The following is a 26,263-nucleotide window of genomic DNA, read 5'->3' as shown; positions in this document are numbered from 1 at the left end:
TGTTTTTAAGTGTATCCTAAGACCATAGTACTTCATAGGTAAAGTGTTCAGCCTTACATAATTGCATGAATGAATGAGTGAATGAATGAATGAATGAATGAATGAATGAATTCAAGAATAAGTACCAAGTGCTCTAAGGGCAAGCAAAGTCAGGCTTTGGGGATGCTAAGTTTGAGTCTTGACTGTCTCAGAAAGCTGATGAGTTAACAGCTTGGCTCCTAGGGAGGTGTTATTTACAACTGATGTACCCTTGAAGAAAAGGGGCCTACTAGGAGGTTTTAGGTAATTGGAGTCATCTTGAAAGGGATTGTGGGATCCTGTCTCCCTTTACTCTGTCCCATGCCCTTGCTGTAAGGAAACACTCCGTCACAGGTTAAAGCACAAGGACCACAGTCACCAGCAGAAACTCCTGAAACTGTGAGCCAAGCATCCATTTTCCCTTTGTTAAGTTAGTTATTGGAGGGCTTTGTTACAGAGGTGGAGGGCAGACAGACACAGAAGATGAAGGGAAAGGGTATGTGGACAATTGGGGGGGGTGATGTCACTCTTGGAGGGTTCCATCAGCGTCTCCCCATCATGGTCTTGGGGCCAGGAGCAGCAAGGACACATTTTCTTAGAATCCTGAGTTTAAGCATCATCCTCTTGGCTTTCTGAAGGCCACTTGTGCCACACCAGTGGCCAACACTTTTATCTGAAGAAAATAACTTATTAACCACAGACTGTACTAACAGTCATTGGGCTAGCCACAGTGAACAGGTGCGGGTCAGTTTTTTTGTTTTTTTTTTTTAAATCCCAGGCAACTGTGAGAAAGTGTTTCCTAAGGAACAGACAAGGAGGTAAATTTGATGAGCTGTAATTACATAAGGTGAGCCGTCACAGCTGGGGCCTCGAGCCTATTTAGGGCCCTCCTATCAAAACCAGATCATTTTGGAGGCTTTATTTCATCTATGGGGTCTGGCAGCATCTGTGAGATGAGACCCACGCAGAGTTTCTTTGCAGAGCCTCTCTTGGTCATCAGTGTCCTTTATTACAGGCAGCCGAGCCTGGGGACCTCGGGGTTCCCGGAGGCTGAGCTTGCTGTGTCTTTGCTGGCAGGTCATGGTCAGGAGCAGATGACAGTAGCATTGGCACAAGCCACCATAGCATGGTTTTCATTGTACAGCTTCAGCCAAACCCGGTATTCTCCCTGCAAGGGACACAGGTAAAGCGTTAGACACATGATTCGCAATAGAATCAACCACTTAATAAATGCAGCCAGTTCCATCTCTATCCAAGGGCTGTGCCTATGTGTATGCTACTGACCGCAGAATGAAAATACGCATAAAAAGTTGTTTCTGTGCCTAACATGTTTAGACTTCTTTGTCTTTTTAAGGTCCTCTGGACAGTCCAGTATAATGATTAGTATAGAGCTTACATGGCATCAAGTCTTATCCGTCATCTAGAAATGATTAATGTGAACCCAGGGATGAGCATAGCTTGTATTGCAAAGATTATACTATTTTAAATAAGGATGTGAGCATCTTGTAATAAATGTTTTTCAATTACATTCATCTGTCTGTCTGTCTATCTATCTTAGTGTGTACATGTGTATGGGTATTGGCGTGTAAATGCCACAACGTATGGTTGTACATGTTGGGGGATGTCAAAGAACAACTTGTGGTTATTGGACCTTTTCTTCCACCATACAGGACTGAGCCCAGGATAGAACCAGTAAGCGCCTTCACTTGCTAAGCCATCTTTCTGTCAATATCTGTGGATTTGGGTGTTTGAGGGGTCTGGAACCCATCCCCCATGACTATTGAAGAACAGTTGTATTTATTGAGTAGCTTGTAGGTGTTGGGCATGGTTCCAGACTGCAGATAAACTAGAACAACACAAGCTAACCCCCTGCCCTGTCGAGCTTGTACTTCGCTGGGAGAGATGGAAAGCTCCCAGGAAGGCTGCGACTGCAGCTGTTTTGGAGAAATTCGTGCAGGAAAGGGGTGGAAAAGACAGCTGGGTTCGGTGGGATTGATGTCAGCTTGCAGCTCTAAGTAGGATGACCAAAGGGAGGCCTGGGAGAGAGAATGCCCTTTAGGCAAATACCTGAAAGAGATGCAAGAGAATGCCAGGCTACTGTGGGGCCGATGTCACCATATTTGAAAAACAGACAAGAGCCAATGGGACTTCAGGGAGAGGGAAAGAAAGGAAGATTGGAAACCCCTAGAAGGCCAGAGTCTCAGGACTTGGCAGACACGATGGGATTATTTGCTTCCAGTCTGAAAAAGACTCAGGTGTGACAGCTTTCTTGGGTATGTTAGAAAGATCTCTCTGGATGTTGTGTTTAAAAGAGGCTGTGTCATTAGCTTAAAGGAAGCTATAGCATTTGAAAGAATGGGCTCTAGATTATGAATGACAAGATACACATGCTTTTATATAAAGGGTGAACTTATTCAGGGAAGCCAGGCTTTCTGGGGACAGATGAAGGCACGGACTACAAGACAGGAGGCCAGGGTAGGGGCAATGGATGGGGGTAGTCTGTTTCTGCGGCTCAGGGGGACACTGAAAGTGAGGGCTAGATGTATCTGTGTCTTTGACAATTTATGGTTCAGGTTGTACCAAGAAAGTGTCCTCATGTTTTGGAAGACTGAAGGATCTCCCACTTTTAATTCAGAAGAGAGCAGACGCAGAAAAGTACAGGATTATATGCAGGACTTAAATTTGAGTCAAGAGGCTGTTGGGTTGAAAGGAAAATAAGCTGGTGGAGAGGGACTTATATAAATAAGCTGGGGCTATCCTTCCTCAGGACAAGGAAATGATAGCAATGGCTGTGTCAATTGCCCTGATCTGGTCAATATATATCTCCATGTATCACATTGAACTCTATAAACACACCCAATTACTATCCATCAAATACAAGATACGTTTTATGCTAGGGAGGCGGTTTAGTTGGCATAAAGTCCGATGTGCAGACATGAGAACCAGAATTCGTATCTCCAGAATCTCTGTAAAAACCCAGGGGTGGCAGTGTACCCCTGAAACCCTAAAGCTAGGGGTGGAGGGTGGAGATAGGTTGTAGGCGGACTTCTCTGTCCCACCAGGACAAGCTCAGGCTTGTTACTGACTAGCTCTTACATTTTAAATTAATTCATATTTCTTTTTTTAAATATTTTATTTATTTATTATGTATACAATATTCTTTGTATATTTACTATGTATACAATATCCTGTCTGTGTGTATGCCTAAAAGCCAGAAGAGGACACCAGATCTCATTACAGATGGTTGTGAGCCACCATGTGGTTGCTGGGAATTGAACTCAGGACCTTCGGAAGAGCAGGCAATGCTCTTAACCGCTGAGCCATCTCTCCAGCCCTTAATTCATATTTCTTATTTACATCACATGATACCTTTTTCTTTTCAATACAGCAAGTTCATCGCTTAGCGACTCCTGAGACTTCTCCCTTCTTCTCCGAGTTCTGCTTCTGTCTGCAAGTCCTGCCTAACCTCTACGTGTCCAGGTATTGGCCAGTCAGTTCTTCTGCTAACCCATGAGTGTAATACACATTTACAGTGTACAACGATTGTTCCACAGCCACAAGGGGACTCCCTGGGGATCAGTGCTCAGCCAGTTCAGGTGAACTGGTGTGTTTCAGGCTCACTGTGAGACTTTGTCTCAGGAAATAAAGGTGCAGGGACGACAAGATGGCTCAGTGGAAAAGGTGCTTGTGGCCAAGCCTGACAATCCGAGTTTGATTTTCAGGACCCACATGGCAGAAGAGCTGACTCCTGCAGGTTGTCCTTGGATCTCCACACACAGATTGTGACACGTGCATAACACACACACACACACACACACACACACTAAACAAATACATGTGAAAAATGAAGATGGGATGAGATCAAGAAAAGATACCCAGTGGGGACCTCAGGTCTCTATATACATACATATACATCCTTCATCTGCACACATATGAATACACCCACACTAACAAGTACATACCACATACACAAAGAAGTAAATAAATACATTTCCAAAAAGAGGAAAAATAACCAAGGTACTAAAAAAATAAATACTGAGTGGAAAGAATTTTGGCTAAAGAGGAACCCCTGTTAGTTCACAGTGATCTAGGTGAAGCAGGGGATGGGAATAGGCCCCTGATTAAAATGTTCTCAACTGACTGCTCGTAGGGAAGAGGAGGCTCTCTGTGTGGCAGCTGGCTATGAGCTGGAGGCCCTGGGCTCACTGTGGCTGTTGTGGACAGTGTGGCCAGCCCCTCTTGGGATCAAGGTCCCCAGCTATTGTGCTGTATAGGCCTCTGTAGAATGTGTACCAAGAGGCTATGTCCTCTGTCGGGTCTGCAGGCTGGACGTGCGTAAGGAGTCTGTCAGGTATCTGCTTCCTGGGTACAGGTCTCAGAAGAGGAGGAGCCCCAGGCTCAGAACACTTGGCCTCGAGTCTGGCTTACGCTGGATTTATGTCTTGAAGAACTGTTTATTGGCTGAAGAAGGCAGGGAAGAAGTATCCTGCAGACACTGTAGAGGAGGACAACATGGTGCCTGCTGCCAATGGCTCTGCTTCCAATGGTGGGAGATAAAAATGGACTCAGTAGGATCTATACTTTTCAGTGTGAATTTTCATTTTCATTCAGGCCTGCATCACACAGTTCAAACCTCCTTCCATTCTGAGCAGCGTCAGTGAGTCACAGTGCCCAGCCATGAGAATACATGATCAAACGGCCAGCACTCTTCTGAGAACCATGCGTGAAGCCATGATGCTCTTTCTGTAGGCTGGGTAGAGCCGATACATTTTCAACTTATGTAATTCAAACTTATGGAGAGTTTATGAGCTGTAACCCTGAGTTAAGACGAGAAGCATCTATAAATCCCTTTACGTCTGGGAGGGTAAATTTCCTGCCAAAGAGCATCTATGACTTCAAGATCCCACCCCCTTCATTTCATTGGAATTGCTAAGGGTAACTGATTTTTAAAAAGCCAGCAATACAAAATGAAATCCAATTGTTAGCAATTATTACATCAGTCTCTAGTGGGGTATTAGAAGAAGAATGAGCTAAGGAAAAGCTTTCAAGTAGCAACAGTCTGAAGGAAAGCTCCCTGGGAGAATTCAGGCTGTGCATGCTAGGAGCGAGGAGAGATTGAATTTCCCTTCCTGGCAGAAGTTGTGCATTTCACAGAAAGGCCCAAGAAGATCACTGAAGAATTCCCAAGAGGGAGGGCTAGAGACTCTAGCTGCGAGAAGGATTCCTATGGAAACCCAAGAGGGCTTGTTCAAGACTGTGTGTGACAGGAAGAAAACCAGCTCAGAACTGAAACAAAGCTGAAGGGATTTCTTACAGAAGGGACGTGGTGTCTTCTTCTGATTTTAGATGACAGAAAAGAAGCTGAAAGCAAGATGTTTGACTGGTTCCATTTTTAGGGTGTTCCATACCATTTATTCTTTTTCAGTAGCAGGAGGGAAATGCATGGCGATGTCAGAATGGCTTAAATTCACACGTTCCTGAGATTACATTATTTAGAATAAAAAGGACTTCATGGGAAATGCTAGTCTTAGCTTTGAGTCTTGCTGGTGAATGCTCGGGATAGGCCACTTTATTTACTTGGTGGCACCTTGGTGTGGCTTGACTGTCCTCATTGTAAGTCTATTGAAACTTAATCCTCAGCGTGAAGACAGAAGGATGTGGGATCCAGTGGAACCTTCAAGAGAGATCTGGCCTGGAGTGAGTGGAGTCTTTCATTCACAGACTAATAGGGTAAAGAGTCAATGGGTTTTCTCGGGAGTGGGTATATTATAAAAATCACTTTGACTCCTTTTGTGCTCTCATGCCCTGTACTGACTTAGGATGCTGCAAAGTCCTCAGCAGTAAGGAGATCCTCACCAGATGGTCCCCCTTTACCCTGGATGTTCTGTACTCTGGAGTGGTGGGCTAGGTGTACCTTTATTCTTTTGTGTACATGTTTGTGTGTGTGTGTGTGTGTATACATATACACATACGTGCACATAATTATATATACATATAATTTTATTATATATAATAATATATATTTAATTATGTATATGTAAGCATATAAACCACACACACATATAATTTTGTGTGCACATAAATGTGGAGGCCAAGGACAACCTTGGGGGTCACTTCTCATGTGTCATCCACCTTTTTCCTTTTTTTTTTTTTTTTTTGAGTAAAGCTCTCTCACTGACCTAAAACTTGCTAGACTAGCTGGCCAGCAAGTCCCAGGGGTCTGCCTGTGTCCACTTTTCCAGCCTTCAGATTATAAGCCTATGCCACCTCGTCTGGTGTTTTTAATGTGGGCTCTGGAGATCAAACTCAAGTCCCTACATTTGCAAGGTGAGCATGATCCCAGCTGAGTGATCTCCCTATCCCTGCTGTTTATACATTACACAGTAAATAGAAGCAGACTAAAATCCCAGAAGACACAGCAAGACCTTGAAGCTGTTGTGGTTTTGTAAACTGTCCTTTCTGCCAGAAGCTAGTTGCCTCCTACATATCCTAAGCAACTCTGGCCATACGGGGTCCCCACAGACACATCCCCAACTCTGGCCATTCTGGGTCCCCACAGAAATACCCCCAACTCTGGTCGTATGGGGCCCCCACAGACATACCCCAACTCTGGCCATTCTGGGTCCCCACAGACACACCCCCAACTCTGGCCATATGGGGTCCCCACAGACATACCCCAACTCTGGCCATTCTGGGTCCCCACAGACACACCCCCAACTCCGGCCATATGGGGTCCCCACAGACAGACCCCAACTCTGGCCATTCTGGGTCCCACAGACACATCCCCAACTCTGGCCATTCTGGGTCCCCACAGACACACCCCAACTCTGGTCATTCTGGGTCCCCACAGACACACCCCCAACTCCGGCCATATGGGGTCCCCACAGACAGACCCCAACTCTGGCCATTCTGGGTCCCACAGACACATCCCCAACTCTGGCCATTCTGGGTCCCCACAGACACACCCCAACTCTGGTCATTCTGGGTCCCCACAGACACACCCCCAACTCCGGCCATATGGGGTCCCCACAGACATACCCCAACTCCAGCCATATGGGGTCCCCACAGACATACCCCAACTCTGGCCATTCTGGGTCCCCACAGACACACCCCAACTCTGGCCATTCTGGGTCCCCACAGACACACCCCTAACTCTGGCCATTCAGGGTCCCCACAGACACACCCTAATTCTGTGGACGAGATGCCAGCATTTCAACACTCAACGGGGCTTGTTCAGGTTCAACCCAAAGCCTTCAACAGAACACCAATATGAAGCATCAAAAGGTCAAGGCCAGCATGCTAAGCATGTCTCCTAATTATGGCACGTGCTAATACTTTCAACTATTTAAGTAAATTGCTCCTCTTCTTTTTCTCCTCCTCTTCCTCATCTTTATCATCATCTTCCTCCTCCTCCTCTTTTTTCTCCTCCAAGAGTTGAAGATTCATTTTTTGACACAATATTACATAACAACACAAAACAGAAATCCCAAACCTTACCTGTGGAACATCAAATCCAAGATTATTGACAGGGCCGGCATAGTATATCTGCTCTGAAAATATATAAAGCATAGATAACATCGTTCATTCATTTAAATTAAACCCCCAAACAATGTGTTGATACTATTTGTGGCCACAGGGATGTAGATCAAGTCTGGGTAATAAAACAAGAGTGGCCACTGATATAAAAGATTTAATTTCCTGACTCCAAATGGATCTTCATTTATTTATGAACAACAGTCTCTGTCTGTATGCTGCTTGTTTTCCAATGCCGAGGCTGACAGCACGGAAAGATGTGAGCAGAGCGCTGCCTAGAGAAGAAAAGAGCTGAAAGGAAGCGTGAAGGTCACGGAAAGACAGACTGAGTGGTCCAGAGTCCGGCCTGGGACTGGGATGCAGGGGAAATGCAGGGCGAAACTCTGAAGCCACCTGCTCTAATGGTCTGGCCGGCCATTTGCTCTTTACACTCAATTACCTTCTTCCTAAGATGGTTCTGTCATTTAAGAACTGTGCCTGCTCCTAGGCCTGGAGGAACACAGGGCTAATGAACGCAAAGCCTGCGGTCAACTTTTGCTACATCCCGGAAGAGGGGAATGCTGAGTTTTACAGGATGGTTGGTCAGAGAGAGGTATCACCATGGTGGTGGCAACTGACTAGTTGAACAAGAAAGAGAATTTTAAAGCTACAGCATAAGGAAAAAGCACTAACGTGGAAAAGCACCCGAGAAAGCAAAAGGACAGAGGCGGAGGTGGCTTGAGCGTCTGGGAGTGCTAGTCATTAAGATAGGGAGGAGTTGGGGAGGAAAATGTGTGTTGGGGGTGAAAGGGCTTGATTTCTAAAATGACCAATGAAGGGTCTTTGAAAACAGTTGGATATACAGATCTGGAATTTGGGGAAAGAACTAGGGGTACAGCTATAAATATCTGAGTCATTGTCATGTAGCTAGCTATAAAGTCACGAGACAGGATGAAGCCCTCAAGGAAGACAGAATTAAACAGAAGGGAAGGCCAGCAGCACCCGGGAAACCCTCCGGCATCCAGAAGCTGGGAGTAGGAAAGCCGGTCAAGGGAATGACTAAATGGCAGAGGAGAAGGAATAATAGGAGTGAAGATGGGAGGGAAGGGCTTTGTCCTGGAGAGAGGCACAAACATAACCCAGAGAAGTTCAGTGTAGGCTGATTTGTAAATTGGCCAGAGAATCAAGGCAGGGTGCCTGACTGGTTTGGTTTTCTCACTGAAGGTCACAGGCTGACCGTGGAAGCCGAAGGCCGTGGGTGGTGAGAGGCACAGGAAGTTATAACAGTGTTCCAGGGAAATTCCTTGAGAGGCAGCAGGATTCCTAAGATGTGCTGATAGGGCTTTGTTTGGAGGTTTGTGGCCTTTTAGAAACTCAAAGACCCAGTCCCAGGGGGAACATCCAGTAGCTTGCTGGAGGCAGGTGTTGGATTGTAGTCACTTTCTCTTCTCTAAACAGGGTGTAACACAGTGTTTGCTGCTGCTTGCCGCTGGAGGGTTCACATGTTGTCATTTCTACTATGTCTATTAGAAATAAGTCTAGCCGCGTTCAGGAGAGGTGAATTACTGGTTGTCTTTTGAAGACAAGAGCAGCAAAGAATTCTGGCCCCTCACATAGGGGTGGTTGTCTGACTGGTCATCACACTGCGTCACTGAATTAAGAACACCAAGTATTTTCCCTGTGCTGAAAGACCCATCTTTCTTCTGACCTACTTCAGAGGCTTCCTGTCTCAGTCTCCTGAAGACCTCCTATATTAAAAAGAACCCATTTTAAAACAGGCCAGCTGTTTGTTTTCAGTCAGCATGTAAAACAATGGGTTCCACAGTGGCATTTTTTTTTCTGTTTATTTTGAGACAAGGCTGGCTTTGGGTTTACTAAGAGGCTGAGGACGACCTTGAACTTCTGGTCCCCCTGCCTCAGCCCTCTAAGTACTGTGACTGCAGGTGCACCATCCCCAGATGACATGCCCATTTTCACACATGTTGTGGGTAGGAGTTAGGTGAAGAGGGGGGTTCTGTGGACATCAAGATTAGCATGGGAAACAACAACAACCAAGACTTTAGCAGAAAGACTGGAGACCTTTCCTCGCCAGGGCTACATGGAAGAGTCAGAGCATGTGTGGGAACATACTTCCAAAAGCCGAGAAAGGTAGACGTTATGGAAACGACTGTAAAGTCAAAATCCAGGGATCTTGGGCTAAGTCCAGGGTGTCTGTCTGTCTCTGCCTCTCTCCTTCTCTTTCTCATATTAAAACCTAATTTAAAGGTGTCTTTCTGTATACACATATATGTGTGTACGTGTGTGTGCGCGTGCACTTGCATTCTAGGGTGACCACTGAGGCTGGAGTCAGTATCGGATCCTTGGAGCTGGAGTTATAGGCATTTGTAAGCTGCTCTGTGTACTGGGAACCACATTCTGTTCTTGTGATAGAAGTGCCCTTAACCACTGAGCCATCTCTCCAGCCCCAACTTTCTTGCTGATCAGTTGTCTCCATTCCGAAAGCCATTAGTGTCCCTGGTCCAGTTCTTTGCACCTTAATACACGAATCTCGAAACCTCAGCAGGTACCCTCTGGAACTGAGTGCATACCTATAACACACATTATGATACTTGTAATATTTACCCTCAAATTCCCTCCCTTCTCACCTGCCCTCCTGTTGGTCCCCTTCCACCCTCAAACAATCTGCCCCATGCTTTCTCTCTGCGTGGTTGGATTCCTGTAGCATACTTCACGCCCACTCTAAGGCTCTTGGGTGGCCCAGGGCAAATGACTCGAGCTAGGAAGCAGAGATTGGTGGAAGGCCCAGGTCTTTGGTCACTAGCAAAGTGACAGAGGGCAAACTTGCCCAACTTAGCTTCTAGACTCACAAAACAGAAATAGAAAAACGTCCTGCAGGGTTCAAGGAGGACTAGAGTCCTTGTCTGTAGCCTCACTGGGTGGAGTGTTGCCTCCGGGTAGGGTAGTGACAGTTGTTATTAGCTGATTAGTCACTTCAGAGAAGTACCGTTTGATGCATTCTGACATCTACCAGGCCCTCGGTTTTGGAAAGCCTCATGCAGAAACATCTGTTTTCCCTTTGCGCATTTTCAAAGATGGACACGTACAGCTGTGTGAAGAACGCCGCGTCGACGATACCTGCTCTTCTCGGATGCTCACTTAGTGCCCCAGGGCTTGCTAATTTGTGCTCGTCGCTCTTAACAGGTCCTTCTCTGGGAGAAGTTTTCATTAAATTGGTTTTCTATGCTTCACACTTTCAACTGGAGCCCATGAAGTTCCTGAGAATAGCTATGAGGAACTCAGGGAAGTGACTTTTTGTTGTTAACTCGACAAAACAACACCTAAAATTAAACTCTCGTTCCTTCCCTTCTCAGGCCCTCTTCGTTTCTGAGATTCCTTTAATTAACATTCTCACACTTTATACTATAAAAAGATCCCCAGGATTCTTGCACCCATTTCTTCCTTTTCCTCATTGAAATACTTATTTGTTTGTAATGTGCAGAAGATTGAAGAAATTTGCTTCCTTGACTCTGAAAATGTTTCTTAAAAACCACCTTTTTTTTCTTCCTTATTAAAGAGAGTAAATTGACTTCCGTTCAAATGCACTTAATTTGATTGTCTTTTTGTTGGGCCAAAGATTGAAATTATGCTTACTATGTAAGTGGTGAACAACTGAGCCCCACTTTTACCCCCAAAACTGACTTCTACAGCATGGACTTGAAGGTCCCACAGGGTCTGGAAGAAACAGGCTTGGTGTAAAGGCTGCTCCTTCCTTTCACCACCCCTAGGATCCATGACCAGCCCTGGTCCCAGCCTCTCAGTCCATGATGTGTCCCACTCTGGTCCTGCCTCTGCAGTTCTCTTCCCAGTAATGCCAGCATAGGGAGGAGGGGGCGGAAGCCCTTGTTGGATGAGTCCCACTGATCTCAGGGAGAACCTGGTGCACTGGGCCTAGTGCTCTCTTTCAAGTTCTTTAGCTTTAGTTGGTTCAGTCCTTGCTAGGTTCAGTTAATCGCTCTGTTCTGTTGGTGTGTGGGAGGGCCACTTCCTCAGCAGGTTCCACTGAGCTTGACCAGTTCTTCTGCCTCTTTGTTCTCGGAAACCAGGCAAAGGCTAGAGCGTAGGCGTTCCCAGAATGGAGATGCTCCAGAGTGGACATGCTCCCAGAGTGGACATGCTCCAGAGTGGACATGCTCCAGAATGGACATGCTCCAGAGTGGACATGCTCCAGAGTGGACATGCTCCAGAGTGGACATGCTCCCAGAGTGGTGAACTCTACTGGCAGCATTTACATCCTTCCTCCGGCCTTGCGGGAGCCTCATTAGAATCTCTTTCACTTTCCCAACATTTAAGCATCGTTATAGTGTTTTAACAACATGAAAATACATAGACTAACGATTATGGTGCCAAGTCTATTAGTTTACATAGAATGAGGGCTTTATTTTAAGGATTATTACTTTTATGAGCTATGTTGGGGACTGAACCTAGAGCTTTGCCCATGTTAAGCAAGTTCTCAGGCCTCATTTATTTGTTTCCTCAGTTTCTCTCTCAGGTGCTGAGACAGGAGCATTTACGTTATGGCTGACCATCCATCAAGGATGTCAAGAGGAATTAGATGTTCAATAGCTGCCCTCTAGGGTGCAGCTGTTGTTCCTGTATGGAATCCGTGTCTGGATTTATAACAGATAGTTCAACCAGTTCTGGCACTTTCTTTCCGCCTTAGCTCTTTACTCTTTCTCTGGCTTTGGCAGGGCAGCTGTTTGCCACAGGTGGGCTTCTGAACTTGCAACGGTGAGTTTTAGAAAGCTGTCTATGGATGAGTATACATCCATTGGGAAGATATCTGTGCCAGGTAGTGTTTTGTCAACACTATATACAAGCTAGAGTCCTATTGGAGGAATAAACCACATTTGAGACAACACCTCCATCAGAATGGCCTATAGGAAAGTCTGTGGCGTCATTCTCTTGAGTAATGATTGACGTGGGAGGACCTAGTCCACTGTTGGCAGTTCTGCCATTGGATAGACGGTCCCGGGGGATATAATAAAGGTAGGTGAACATGAGCCTGGGGAGCAAGCCAGTAAATAGTGCTCCTCCATGGCCTTTGCTTCAGTTCCTGCCTCCGCATTCCTGCCCTGACATCTCTCCACGATGAACTGTAAGCTGTAAGATGAAATAAACCCTTCACCCCAAGTTGCTTTTGGTACTTATGACCGTATTGGAGAGCAAAGAAGGAAAACGTGTAAACGCTCCTTTCTTTTCTTTGGAGAAGCCCACATTCGTGTGAGCTTTCTCCTTCCCGGTGCCTCTTTTTAAAATCTACAGTGTGCATTATCTCTGCTTAATGCTTACTTTTATGTGCTCTGACCTTTTCTAAAATTCTTTCTTGTGGTACAGTCAAGGACCTAGCGTTCCCTGAGTGGAGGTCCTTAAGGATATGGTATGCATGTCGGGGTCATGTGAGTCAGGCTGCGGGTATCAGTGCTGGCCTGTTGCCCTCCAACTGCTGATATTTTGAAGCAGTTTCCATCCTGCTGGGCCAGTAGGGGGAGCTGGTTCTCCCAAGCTGTAGGAAATTATTGGCAAAGTGTATATCAAAGACATTTCAGGCTAACCCATGGAATCAAACACTCCCAGTGTCAGCCCATCAATAAGAACATCTACGATCTACCCTGTCAGCAAGTTTCCAGCTAATAGCACAGGACTACGAAGTCCAGATTCCTCCCTGGGCATCAGATCTCAAGAACTGGTTGCTCTTACAGCTGAAATTGTGCCTGTGATGGTTAATGCTGTCAACTAGACAGGGTGTGGAATTGGCTAGGAGAGTGGCCTCTGGGCAGGTCTGCGAGGGAGTTTCTACGCTGAGTTAATGGAGGTGGCCACTCTAAATGTCAGTGGCACGATTCTGTGGTCCGGAATCTCTGGCCGAAGAAGAAGGTGGAAGCTGGCAGAGAGAGCACCAGCATAGCCTTTGTCTGCTTCTTGGCCATGAATGTAACGTGGCCAGATACCTCTCCTTTCCTGCCACGATAAACTGTATCTCCTAAAGAGTGAACCGAAAGAAATTCCCCTTTAAGGTTTTTCTCGTTCGACTTTTGATCACAGCGTGAGGAAATTCACTTTTGCCCCGGGACCAAGGTCATTCCTTTGTTTCTTAGGTCCTAGCTAATAACTATCTCTCCTTTGTGAGTTGATGAATTTATTTATTTTTTTTAACCTTTAGTATCTATATATAAAGGGAGCCCAACAAAAACTAAGGTAAGAAAACCACGAGAGAGATGAAGGTCAGTGGAGCACATTGCCTGTCTCTGGAGCTGGAGGTAGGGAGTGTGTTACTGCACTCTAGTGAGCAAAACCCTTCCCCTCTCCCTACCTCTGGTTATTTACTGAGCCAAACCTAGACAAAGGTTGAGCATGGCTCCTCCAACACAGCTCTTCCTGCCAGCGCTCCAGGCCCTGCCTTCTCCTCTCCTCTCCTCTCCTCTCCTCTCCTCTCCTCTCCTCTCCTCTCCTCTCCTCTCCTCGCTTCTCCTCTCCTCTCCTCTCCTCTCCTCTCCTCTCCTCTCCTCTCCTCTCCTCTCCTCTCCTCTCCTCTCCTCTCCTCTCTCTCCTCTCCGCTCCGCTCCGCTCCGCTCCTCTCCTCTCCTCTCCTCTCCTCTCCTCTCCTCTCCTCTCCTCTCCTCTCCTCTCCTCTCCTCTCCTCTCCTCTCCTCTCCTCTCCTCTCTCTCCTCTCCTCTCCTCTCCTCTCCTCTCCTCTCCTCTCCTCTCCTCTCCTCGCTTCTCCTCTCCTCTCCTCTCCTCTCCTCTCCGCTCCTCTTGTCTCCTCTTCTTCTCCTCCCCTGCCCTGCTCTGTCCTGCCATCTTTTCCCATCTGTTCCTCTTCCCTTCTTTCTTGTTCCCCTCTCCCCTCCATCCCCTTCCCTTCTCTCTCTGTTTCCTCTCTCTCTCTCTCTGTCTCTCTAACTGTTTCTCTGTCTCTCTGTGTATGTACTTATGTGTACTTATGTGTTCACACATATGTGCATGCTGGGAATTAGACCAGGGTCTTGTATGTTTCTGGGCGATTTGTCTTGTAGAGTTTCTGAGCTGTATCTGCTTCACTTTTGAGAATTTTTATTTTGCATATATGGGTATTTTACCTGGTTTGTGTAGCACTTGTGCCTAGTGTGTTGAGGCCAGACTCCGTGTGTGTGTGTGTGTGTGTGTGTGCGCGCGCGCGGGATGGGGTTGGATTCCCTGTAACTGGAATTACAGATGGTTGTGAGTCACCATATGGATGCTGGGAGTTGAATCCAGGCTCTCTGGAAGAGCAGCTTCACTCCTGAACCATCGCTCTAGCCCGTGTTCATTTTCTTTTGAAGGACACCCTGGGAGTTTCCACCGCACACCTGCTTCAAGTCTCAGACGGGCCTGCAGGGGCCTGACCGTGTGCTTGCCAAGAGTATGTGGTGAGGGAGGAGAGAAGCGGAAATCCAGAGGCGGCCGTGGCCCTCTGGTGCCATGCCAGATTAAGGGACTGCCTCCTGGGCATGGGATCCTGTGTCAGAGATGACACGGAGAGGAACTAGGAAATCGGTGATGCTAAACCCCAGAGGATGCCCTTGACCTAGGAGCCTCCTGACCTTGAGAAGGACAATCCTGAAAGACAGGCTGCATTTCCCCCAAACTGGTGATCAAAGCCATGATACAGTGAGGGCAAGCTTTTCCTCCTCCTTGAGTCCCCGCCCCCCAACCAACTCTCCCTCACTTGTGCTTAGTGTTAGGTTTCTGAGTCCCGCATTTCTGTATTTCCACAGGGAGAATCTCCAATGAGGAATACGCCCTGGTAGAAGGTACCTGTTATGCTTTGAGTACAGTTTGTCTCCCTCCAAACCCATGTGATGTCGTGGTATTGAGGGGGAGTGGGATCTTTGAGATGCATTTGGTCCTAAGGGTTATATAACATCCTCCTAAGAGATGGGTGTGCTGGCTCTGTAGGAGCTGAGCTGTTATAAGAACAGGTCTGCAGTAAAGCAGAGTGGTTCCTTTCATTACCTCTTCTTGCTCCTAAGTCACATTATGAAGCAACATGAGGCCCTCAGTGGATGTGGGCATCCTTACTTGGACTCCAGGACTATTGATCTAAACAAACTCATTCCTTTATGAAGTACCCAGGCTCAAGGACTCTGCTATAGAACCAGAAAACAGGCCACACCACTGCTCTGTTTTTCTCGTGTACACGGTCTTAGGGTTTCACTTGCTATGATGGAGCTGAAAGCGACCTGGGGAGGGATGGGTTTATTTCATCTTATACTTCTAGTTAATGATCCATCAGTGAGAGAGTCAAGACAAGAACTAAACAAGGCCAGGAACCTGGAAGCAGGAATGAATGAGAGCACACGGAATAGTGAGCACTGCTTACTGGGTTGCTCCCCATAGATGACTCAGCCTGCTTTTTGCATTCTCAAGACTACTTTCCCATGGGTGGCACAGCCCACAGTGCACTAGGCCTGGCCACATCCATCATTAGTCAAGCAGAGATCCCACAGGCTTGCCTATAGGTAGATCTTAGAGAGGCATTTTCTCAGTTGAAGTTCCTTTCTCCCACATGACTCCAGCTTGTGGAAAGTAGTCAACAAACAAACAAACAAACAAACAAACAAAAACTAGCCAGCCCACACACCAAGGCTACATTCGAGCTAGCGCTGGCCCAAGAAACTCAGCTGTTGATTCATTTGGAACTGTTTCTGCTGACAGGCCACCCAGTCTACAGATTATGTTGGAAACGACCTGGAGTTGGTTCACTGGCTTTTAAGCCAAAAACCAGAAAGGGGAATTTCCAGGTCCTGAACTGTGCCTGTGAAGTCTCTGAGCCTCAGACTTTGGGAGGAGATGGTGGCTGAGAGAGATGGACACAGAGGTGAAGGTGACATCTGAGCACAGGAGGGGATGAGTTGGGCGGTATGGAAGCAGAAACTTGAGAAACAGAATGGGGGTACCGCCAGCTCTGGGTTCTCTATTCTTTTCGAGTTTTCAGCACTGAGCAACACAACACAATATCCAACAAGTCATGAAATAGTGAGCCATCTGACAAGCTGGATTTGAAACCCATGGACAATATTTGAAACTTTTCCTGAGAGGATTATTTTCCTTAACAATAACATAAATGATCGGTCAATAATGAGAACGTATTGCCTTTTGCTTCTAAAGTCTTTTTGGTGACACTCAGATTTTAAAATTTTATTTTCTCTTTGAGACAGTGTGGTGGTTTGAAAGAAAATGGCCCCCAGGCCTGGAGAGATGGCTCAGAGGTTAAGAACACTTACTGCTCTTCCAGAGGTCCTGAGTTCAATTCCCAGCAACCGTGTGGTGGCTTGCAACCATCCGAAATGAGACACGGTGCCTTCTTCTGGTGTGCAGGCATATATGGAATGTTGTAGAACAAATAAATAGATAAATCTTTTTTTAAAAAAAAAAAAGAAAATGGCCCCCAAAGTGGTGTGGGAGATTGTCTGTATTCTGTCAATCATATTTTAATAAAACGCTGATTGGCCAGGCAGGCAGTATAGGCGGGAAAGCCAGACAGGAAGTAGGGGTGGAGCAAAGAGACTGGGAGTATTCTGGAAGCAGAAGCTCCCTCTGCCATTCCTGTGCAGACCACCGAAGAGGCAGCATGTAACCTGCCCTGCTGAGAAAGGTACGGAGCCATGTGCTAACACAGATAAGGATAATGGGGTAACATAAGTTATAAGAACTAATAAGTAGCCTCACCTAATGGGCCAATCAGCTTTATAACTTATAGGGATCTCTGTGTGATCGATTTTCTCTGGAACTTGCCGGTTGTGGGGTACTGGGTGGGAACAGATATCCCAACGAGCCGGCCCTCATGTTACAAATGGCGAGTGGCATTACTAGGAGGTGTGAGACAGCCAGTTGGGCTCCTCCTCCAGCCCCACACCTGCCTGCATGCTGCCATGCTCCCCCTGATGATAATGGACTGAACCCCTGAAACTGTAAGCGAGCCACCTCAATTAAGTGTTTTTATTTATAAGAGTTGCCATGGTCATGGTGTCTCTTCAGAGCAGTAAAAAGCCCTAACTGAGACAGACAGAGTCTTAAATACCCCAGGATGTTCTTGAACTCACTTTGTGGCTAAGAATGGCCTTGGACTCCTGATTGTCTTGTGTCCACCTCCCATGTGCTGGGGTTTTGGGTTTGTGCCACCACACCTGACTTATGTAATTCGGGGATCTATCCCAGGGTCTCATATATGTTAGGTGCGCATGCTATCAACTGAGTTACATCCCCAGCTAACATCCAGTATTTTGTCTTATCCCACTGGCTGTGTGTAGTCAGGTGTCCTGGGAATACTTATCATCTTCCTTTGTGAAACCACAATTCTACTTTAGAGCCCACAGCTGTACAGAAACCATGGTTACTTTTCCCCTATATAAATTAGTTTCATTTTGGCTTAGTAAGTTCTACTTTGATATCTTCCCCTACACATGCAGCCAAGCCTCTAACCGCCTTAAGGAATTGTACTACCTAGAGAAATAAAATGTTATTGGCAACTCCAAAACATTCACCATGAACTTGCAAGGGATCATTACCAAATTATCAAATTGTTATTCTCCAGGGTTAAATCAATCATGGCCTCCTATTCACACCTCTCAAGTGATTCAGAGACAAGCTCATCATCAATCTTTTTAGATAGCAAGCTGGTTTTGAACTAGGAATGGTTTCAACACATGAATTACATCATTGACTTAAGGCCAAATTGTTTCTCTTCTGGGTAAGGATTATTGCAAGCAGAGGTGGTTATTAAGTTGAGAAAGGATGACAATAATGCCCCAGTGAGGTAAGCTTTTGCTATGAAGCAATGATCTGGCTTCCAAACAGAAAAACTCATATCTTGCACTGGGCCTATGGGCAAGTGTGTGGTCTGGGGAGTTCTCAGTTGCTTGGTATTCACAAGTCATTTTAATCAAAGGCACATGGAACTCAGGGTTCCTTGGATTATGCATAAATACTTGAGCTCTTGACATGGCAAGCACAAGTCAGACAAAATGCTGTTTTTTCTTGGTAAGGATTGCCTGGACAGCAGTGGTTCCTTACAGATGTCCCCATCCTGGTCCCCAGAGACTGTGACTATGCCATTTCACATGGACAAAGGGACTTTGCAGAGGTAATTCAATGAGATCTTTGAGGTGGAGAGATGAGCCTAGGTTACCTGGACAGACTCAGTGCAACTAGAAGGTGGGAGGGGGAAGGGTGGGAGGAGGAAGAGATGAGGCCGAGTGGAGGAAACAGAGTGGAGAGTTGGGCTTGTGAGTCAAGGAGACTGCAATGGACAAGAGAGATGCTTACATACGCTTCCAAGGGCATACAGCTAGCTCTACCAACACTTTGGGCTTAGATTTGTGGCATCCAGATGCCAAGAGAACAAATCAGTACTATGACTTGTGTCTTCTGTGACAGCTTGCTACAGCGACAGTAGGAAGCCAATACAGTGGCGTTGGATTAAGAGTGGAGAAAGGACCCATTTGGCCAGCCTAAGACAGGGCCACAAGTGGGGGCTTCTTTGCGTTTGTGATTCCCTCAAAGGACACTTTAGAGCCATGACAGAAACATATTCTAGGCTTTGAGTACCAAGAGAAAATATGAGCGTTTTAACTGGGCCGAGGAGTAAGATTTCTAATGCAAAGTACACCAATGAATTCAGGACAGACAATTACAACCAATGCAGAGCCAAATGAAGCAGTAGGTCAGATTGGCCCAGTAGAACATTCTGCAAAAATCCCATCAAACATGGCTGCCATCAGCCTCCTATGGCCATAAGAGCTTGTACTGTGGCCAGCTCAACAAATGAGCTGACTTTTTAAATTTACTTTGAAAGAATTTAATTTACTTAAATAGAACCATTTTTGAACTGCCACATATGATTTGTGGTCATTTTTCTGGACAATGAAATTCTGGGTCAACACTAACAGAAATTCAACGTGAACCCCATGAGCTATTTAAGCTTTTCTAGTGGACGTATTCAAAAAAAGGAAAGGAAAACGTGAGATGAATGAGATATGTTGTTTAATCATGTTACTTAAAATACTACCAGTTTTAGCATGTAACCAATATAAAAATGAGGTAGTTACATTAATAATTCTTTTTTATTTTTTGCACAAAGTTTTTAAATCTACTACGTGTGCTACACTTACAATGCATCTCACTTTGGTCTGGTCACAGTTCAAGGACTTCACAGACCCAGTGGCTGACGGCTACTGCAGTGGACAGTCATGAAGGAGAGATGGAGAAGGGGATCCTGTGAGCAGTGAGACTTACTGGCAGCTTCCTCCCCCAAATCTGTTTACTTTCTGCTCAAGTTCCATGTGAGAAATACCCAACTCCTGGGAAGCACAACAAAGAGAACTCGACTGGCTCCTTATTCTCTCTCCTCTTGCTGTCCTGTTCCTGGATTTCTGTAGAGACCAAGCACCACACTCAAGTAAACCGTGCCAATTGCTGGAGCGCCTGGATTCCCAGGTAAAGAGATCTGCAGAAACCTGGGCAGGGCTGGCAAGAACATTGACGTCCTGATGGAGAAACAGCATAAGCATTGAGGAGGCCGGTGTGTCTCTGGCCTGGGTGTCCAGGGAATGTTTACTTAGTTAAAATGCAAATACCAGCAGCCTTAGGGGCAGCCTGGGGTGGATGGAGGAAGAGAGAGTCGTCCTTTTAAATTAGCTTCTTAAACGATTATTGCGTAAAAGTGTGTGAGTCACTGAATTAGATTTATGGAATCTCATAACCGGCTAAGGACTTGGAAAGAAGCTAAGTGTTGTCTTAGAAAATTAAAATTGCTTCTGGTCCTAGGCCATCGTTAGCCTTACTATATTGGGCTCAAACTAAGCAAACTGACTGATGTTGAAGGACAGTTTTAACCCACAACTGGATCGCATACAGTGGTACTTGAATTTGAGGCCGGAGACACATCACCAGAACCACACCATTCCTTAACAACTGGGGGCTCTCCTTTCATTTTGTGTAACAGAGAGGTGTCTCCTTTTGCTTAGCCATTGCTCATATCCACTCTTTTGTGACCATTATTTTTAGGTCTGTGCTCTGCTGTTCAAGAGTAAAGCCATTCTACTCATTCAATAAAAAGACTATTGCTTCTGTTGATTCTCCACGAATCTGCAGCAGTAGTGGCTGCCCAGGAAACCCAGAGCTACTTGAAGTTTACAGACAAGGAATAAAACATGAAGATAAGAAAAGGGTTCAAAGCAAGGCGACAGAAATGCAAATGGAGTTCTCCCCAGGGGTGCAGGAAGGCCTGGGAGACTTGGCTTAGCTGACCTCTGGGGAGTACTCAGCTTGGACCAAAGGCATTTTTCCTGCTCCCTGTGAGGAAAAAGAACTTCAGTTTCTAAGCCTCAAGGCCTCCAGAGCCTCTTCAGGTGCCTCGTTAAGATGCAGACTTCCACTCCAAGACTGATGATTCCCTGGGGACTTCGAGCCTGGGTTTGGGAATCCGTCATTAGCTGCTTCAAGTAGCTGCTGTAGATGCTATTTTGAATGCCTACGGTAGAAGCAAGGTTTCATACATTAACCCACATTTTCCTTTGATCATCCAATGGGGCCAGTCACATTTTCTTTATTGTACAAACGAGGAAACTGATGCTCAGAAAGCAGGTGGCTTGTTCAAGGTTACATAATTGGTAAGTAGCTAAATCTGTAGTTCTGGCTCCGGAATTCATGAGTGTCCACCAGGATAGTGGTTCTCAGGGAGTGGTCCTTAGACCAACACCATCAGTTTCTCAAAAGAGGTCCACAAAGGCATTGCTGAGTCATTCCTTGTCCTGAGATTAGCTTGTCACCCTCAATTCTGTAAGTAACCCTCCAGAACTTACTGGCTCATTAAGTTGGACTTAGGCGGTATCCTCTCTTTGGCCTGTCATGGGTTCCCTACCTGGGGTGAGTACCCTCTTTCTAGACACAGTGGTACACAAGGCTTGCACATCCTCAGAATTCTCTTCATGAGCTTGAATCTTGAGGACGGTCCATCCAACTACAGTTACACGCAGCCTCCAAGCAAAACTGATGCCTGTGCCATAATCAGAGCTGCTGGGTCGAGTCTGGCCCCGTTCTATTCTCCAGTAGTCAGACAGGGTGATGAGGCAGGGAGCAGGACTTTGTCCCAGAATGATAGCGTTTTTGGTGACATGTTGTCTGCAGTTACAAAATGACGGCAGGGAGGAGGATGGCAGGAGGAAGCAGACAATTTTTTAGGTTCATCCATGGGAAGAGGAATGAAGACATCTTGTCACCTAGGCTATTGAGAGGTTTGATGAGGGTCAGGACTCGAAGCTGGGATGAGGAGAGGTTGAGAATAACATGCGGGGACCATTGGAGCATGAAGTCCGCAGCACGAGAGTTTGCCGAAGCAGGTGGTCTCAAATGGCCCCAGAAGCCGGATCAGTGACCATGTAAAACAGGGCTGACACATTTCATAATTGAGGCTTCAAATGGAGCTGCTTAATCTCCTTCTGTTATGGCAGAACTCAGTGACCAGATTCTCCAGGCTTGCATTTGTTAAACAAGTGAAAAATGAGGCCTGTGCCGACGTGCTGTGTCTCCAGTAAGCTCCATGGAGGTTGTCAGGTTGTCAGCATAGATTAATGCTCTTCAATGTCCTGCCTGGAAGGTAGTTTCTGGCCTGCTCGTCTACTCTAGCAGCGCAGGTAGGAAGTATTTTACAGAGGGTGCTTAATGGGAATTTTTCCAAATCTAGGCGATGAACAGATTACATTCGCATTGCTCGGCCCCTCTTTCACAGACCCAGAAAAGCAGCACACTGAAATTGAAGTAATGAAGGCACGAGAGGAGCAAATGGATTCTGACCTGTGGATTTAGGTAGAAGCGTTCGGATGAATTTTGGATAGGCATAGACAGAGGCTGCGGTATCTATCTTAGAGGTTAATGGTATCCTAATGATAATCAGGAGGAAATGCTTAGTGAGAACCAGGACAGCAGAAAACACCCCCACCCCCCTCCCCACCATGGGAACCAAAGGAAAGAAAGACAAGGAGTCAGAAGGGTGCACCTCTACTTTGAACTTATTTGCATATGTAAAATCAGTAAGCACCACGGTCCAAACTCTTAGCTGCTGTCAGGGCTAATATCCGTCCCAAGGGTAATATCATGCTTATGTATGGCTCTCAGTGGATCTCCTGGATATTGAAATTCTTATAATTATGACGTATTTACCGTATTGGACAAGCAATTAAAATAGGAAAGTTGATTTATGCAGAAGGTAAGCCAGAGAGCAATTATTTTCTAAACTCAAGAACTACTCAGGGACTTGGGATTTGGCTCTGTTGATAGAGTGCTTGTGGGGCACCCATGAGGCCCCAGGCTTGATCCCCAGCACTCTATAAGATGGGCGTGGTGGCGCATGCCTGTAATCCCAGCACCCCGGGGAGAGAAGCAGGATAACAAGAAGTTCAGAGTCATCCTCAGCTACGTCTGAGAATACTTGAGAACTCACCTCAAATACAAACAAGTAACAACCAGTTAAACAAACACCTTACAAAAAACAACCAAGAGCCTACGAATTGTTTACTTTGCAAGAAATGTCACTGTAGTATTTCTTTCAACCCTAAGAGTTTAAAGTTAATGAGTTAATATTCAAACTCAGCTTTGTCCTGTAGCTTTTGTAGTGCACAAAGTGACATATATTCACATCTGTTGTATTTTGAAATAGCTTCCAGTTCAATATTTTTGATGAAATGTGTCTTGGACAGAGACAAGGCTCCACGTATCAGCAGTTCTTGTGGGTGAGCACCGTCTCCAGCACTTCTCTGGGTTTCTAACTCGAGAGTGACATTATTAAGTCCTTTCGGCATCCATTGTGTTGTGCCGTGTGTGTTAGAGATGTCCCAAAGGGCTCATGTCTATGCGTACAGATGTACCCAGTGTCTTTACATATGACTCTCACACTTGTCTTTCCTAGCTTTTAAATTTTGATTTCGTTGGTTTGGGGAATAGGTTGTTGCTTTAGCATTTAACATTTCAATCATTGTAACAAATATCCAGCTAATCCTAAGAAAGAGAAAGTATTTATCGTGGGTCAGGGTTTTAGAGCCTCAAGTCCATGATCAGATGGTTCATATATTACTTTGGGCCTGTAAAAACACAACAGGAGCATGCTCAGAGCAAATCCATTTCACTCACAGCTAGGAAACCAGAGAAAGCAGAGAAATGGGGTTCCACACCTCCAGTGACCTAAGGTCTACCCGCTAGACCCCCCACATCCGAATGGTTCTATCACATGCCAACAGCACCACCCAAAGGACAGATTCTTTAAAGTAGGAGCCCTTCGGGGACATTTAAAGCAAACTCTTATAGCTGGATACAACAGACACCCACAAATCAATTCATTAAATACTGAGTTATTTCTAAAGTCAGTTATGAACTTGGTGCTGTGAGATCAATGCCAATTTTGACTACTCTGGCTAGACTTCACAGAGATTTAGCCAGAACCAAGTCAGTGATGTGCAAATTATCAGGCGCAGAGGAATCACACACTCATGGTTTACTTCATGACCTCGGCCTGGGCCTCCGCTCAAAATTCTGTGCTCATTTCTAGCAGAGACACTTGCTGATATATGGTTCTACACAAAGGACATGCGTTGCCCTACCCCTTTGAGAAATTTCTCCCAAATTTTTATTCGAGTACAGTGTGATGTGGAGGAGGCCTCTTCATATTCTAAGCTAATTTAGTTTCATGGTCATTAAGGCCCATAATTATTTTTTGTCTCTATTTAACAAGCCACTCTCACCATCCTGAGACAGGATATTCTAGAAAACCCTACTGAGAAGAGACACGGAGAAGCACACACACACACACACACACACACACACACACACACACACACGAATCAACAAGCCAGACCTGGGGGAGATTTTCTATGAAGAAGACTAAGAGGTTGCCTTGTTGGGGCTTTCTGAAACCCTACCTCATCTGTTCAAATAAAGTTAGAAAAAACAACACGAAGTATTTTCTCTTTTTACATCCTCAAAATATTATACTCCTGGCTGCTAAATGTGTGAGATTTCCTCCCACTCCACCCACTTCCTCTGTGTCAGCTGGCATCCTACAGTTCAATTCCGCTCTGGCACTAATCAGTTAGTGCTGACCCTACAGGTTAAGGGCTCGATCCCACAAGACTTTCCCCTCCATTCAGATGCCAACCGTAAGCAGTAGGCTCTCAGAATAATCACACTTTCCTTTTGAAATTGTGACTGCAGCCAGGGCATTCATCTGAGTCCCCCTTTTTTTGTTTGATAATTTGCTAAAATGGCTCGCAGAACCCAGGAAAATACTTGCTGACATTTCTCAGTTCGCTCTGACAGGTATCACAGAGGATCTAAGTGAACACACAAAGCAGGCTATGTGGAGACCTGGGCAGAGTTTCCATGTCCACTCTTGGCACAGTGCCCTCCAGGGACCTGCACCCACAGCTTAGGGCTCTCTTTGGCCCTGCCCCCCAACTTGGACATGATTTGATATTAACTCAATCCCCTAAGTCTGATCAGAAGATAGAAGTGGGTGGGATGGGAGGTTCCTGGCTTGTAATATGACTCAGCATTTTTGATGACCAGCTGCAGAGCCAACCAAGACTGACTTCAGCAGAACAAAGACACTCGTCACCCAAGAGTTCAAGGGACTAAGTTGCTCTGTCATGAGAAACATGGAACAAAAAAAAAGGTTTTCCTAGTCCCTCTGTGACTCAGGAAGTTACAAAGGTTTTAGAAGTGCTGAAAACCAAGGACAGAGAATATATGTTGTAAGACACAGTACCATGGAAGCAGTAACAAGCCTTCTACACTCTGTGAGGTCGACAGAAGCAGTACATTGGTTAACACACATGACATTCTGGCCAGGTCCCTAGTGCAGTCAGGTGCTATGGTGCTGCTGACTGCTACCTGTGACGATTTCCTGAAGGGAACAAAATGTTTTTCAGCTATGGTGGGGATTGGATTAACCTGACTTGGTTCTGACTCCAGGGAATTTTATTTAATTGGTTTGGAGTACAATCTACGTGTTGGGATCCCCATCATTTTAAAGGGAGGTAACATAACATAATAAATATTATATAAATGTTATACTAGTTAATACATAGGATAATGCTATTCATTATAATATATAATATCATTATATACAATGTTATATAGTACAAATAAATATTTTATGAATATATTATGCATCATATTAATTCTATATTTAATATTATATTACTTTTATTATAGTTCTACTGGACAATGTTACACTATATTACTACATATAGTAATGCTATATAATGCATATTATAATGTATGTGATATAATAATAATAATATGCTTCTCTGCCCAGTAGAATTATAAAGACCATCATGTATGTATAATTTTGGTTTTGAAACTTTTTTACATTGGCTGATTGTTTGAGCATCTATATGTGTGTGGACGTGCAGAGGCCACAGCACACTTGTGGAGGTCAGAGGGACAAATTTCAGGGTCAGTTTTTGCCTTCTACTGCATGGGTTTCAGGAACCTAACAGAGGGTATCAGGCTTGACAGCAAGTACCTTTACCCACCGAGTCATCTCCCTAGCCCCTAACTGTGTTTTTGAAAAGTCACATTTGAAAAACTACAAATAGTTTTCATAACAAACTAACATATCCTTATTAATAAACACATACTGCATTGATCTATTTTACTTAA

At 45.4% G+C, this 26,263-nt stretch overlaps 1 protein-coding gene across 1 annotated transcript in view; it reads right to left on the bottom strand.

Annotated features, from left to right (window-relative positions):
- Positions 1–416: 416 nt before the first annotated feature.
- Positions 417–26,263, bottom strand: part of Ly86 (lymphocyte antigen 86) — a 70,479-nt gene continuing 44,632 nt past the window's right edge. The window contains exons 4-5 of the mRNA XM_048426725.3: positions 7,516–7,568; positions 417–1,186 (exon numbers count right to left, since the gene is read on the bottom strand). Of these exons, the coding sequence (XP_048282682.3) occupies positions 1,103–1,186; positions 7,516–7,568 (137 nt within the window). The 3' untranslated portion in view covers positions 417–1,102. The remainder of the gene's footprint in view (positions 1,187–7,515; positions 7,569–26,263) is intronic.

The sequence above is a fragment of the Myodes glareolus genome, chromosome 14 (assembly GCF_982192425.1).
Source record: "Myodes glareolus chromosome 14, mMyoGla1.1, whole genome shotgun sequence".
NCBI lineage: Eukaryota > Metazoa > Chordata > Mammalia > Rodentia > Cricetidae > Myodes > Myodes glareolus.
The sequence above is the reverse complement of the archived record's forward strand: the minus strand, read 5'-3'. Positions and strand labels throughout refer to the sequence as shown.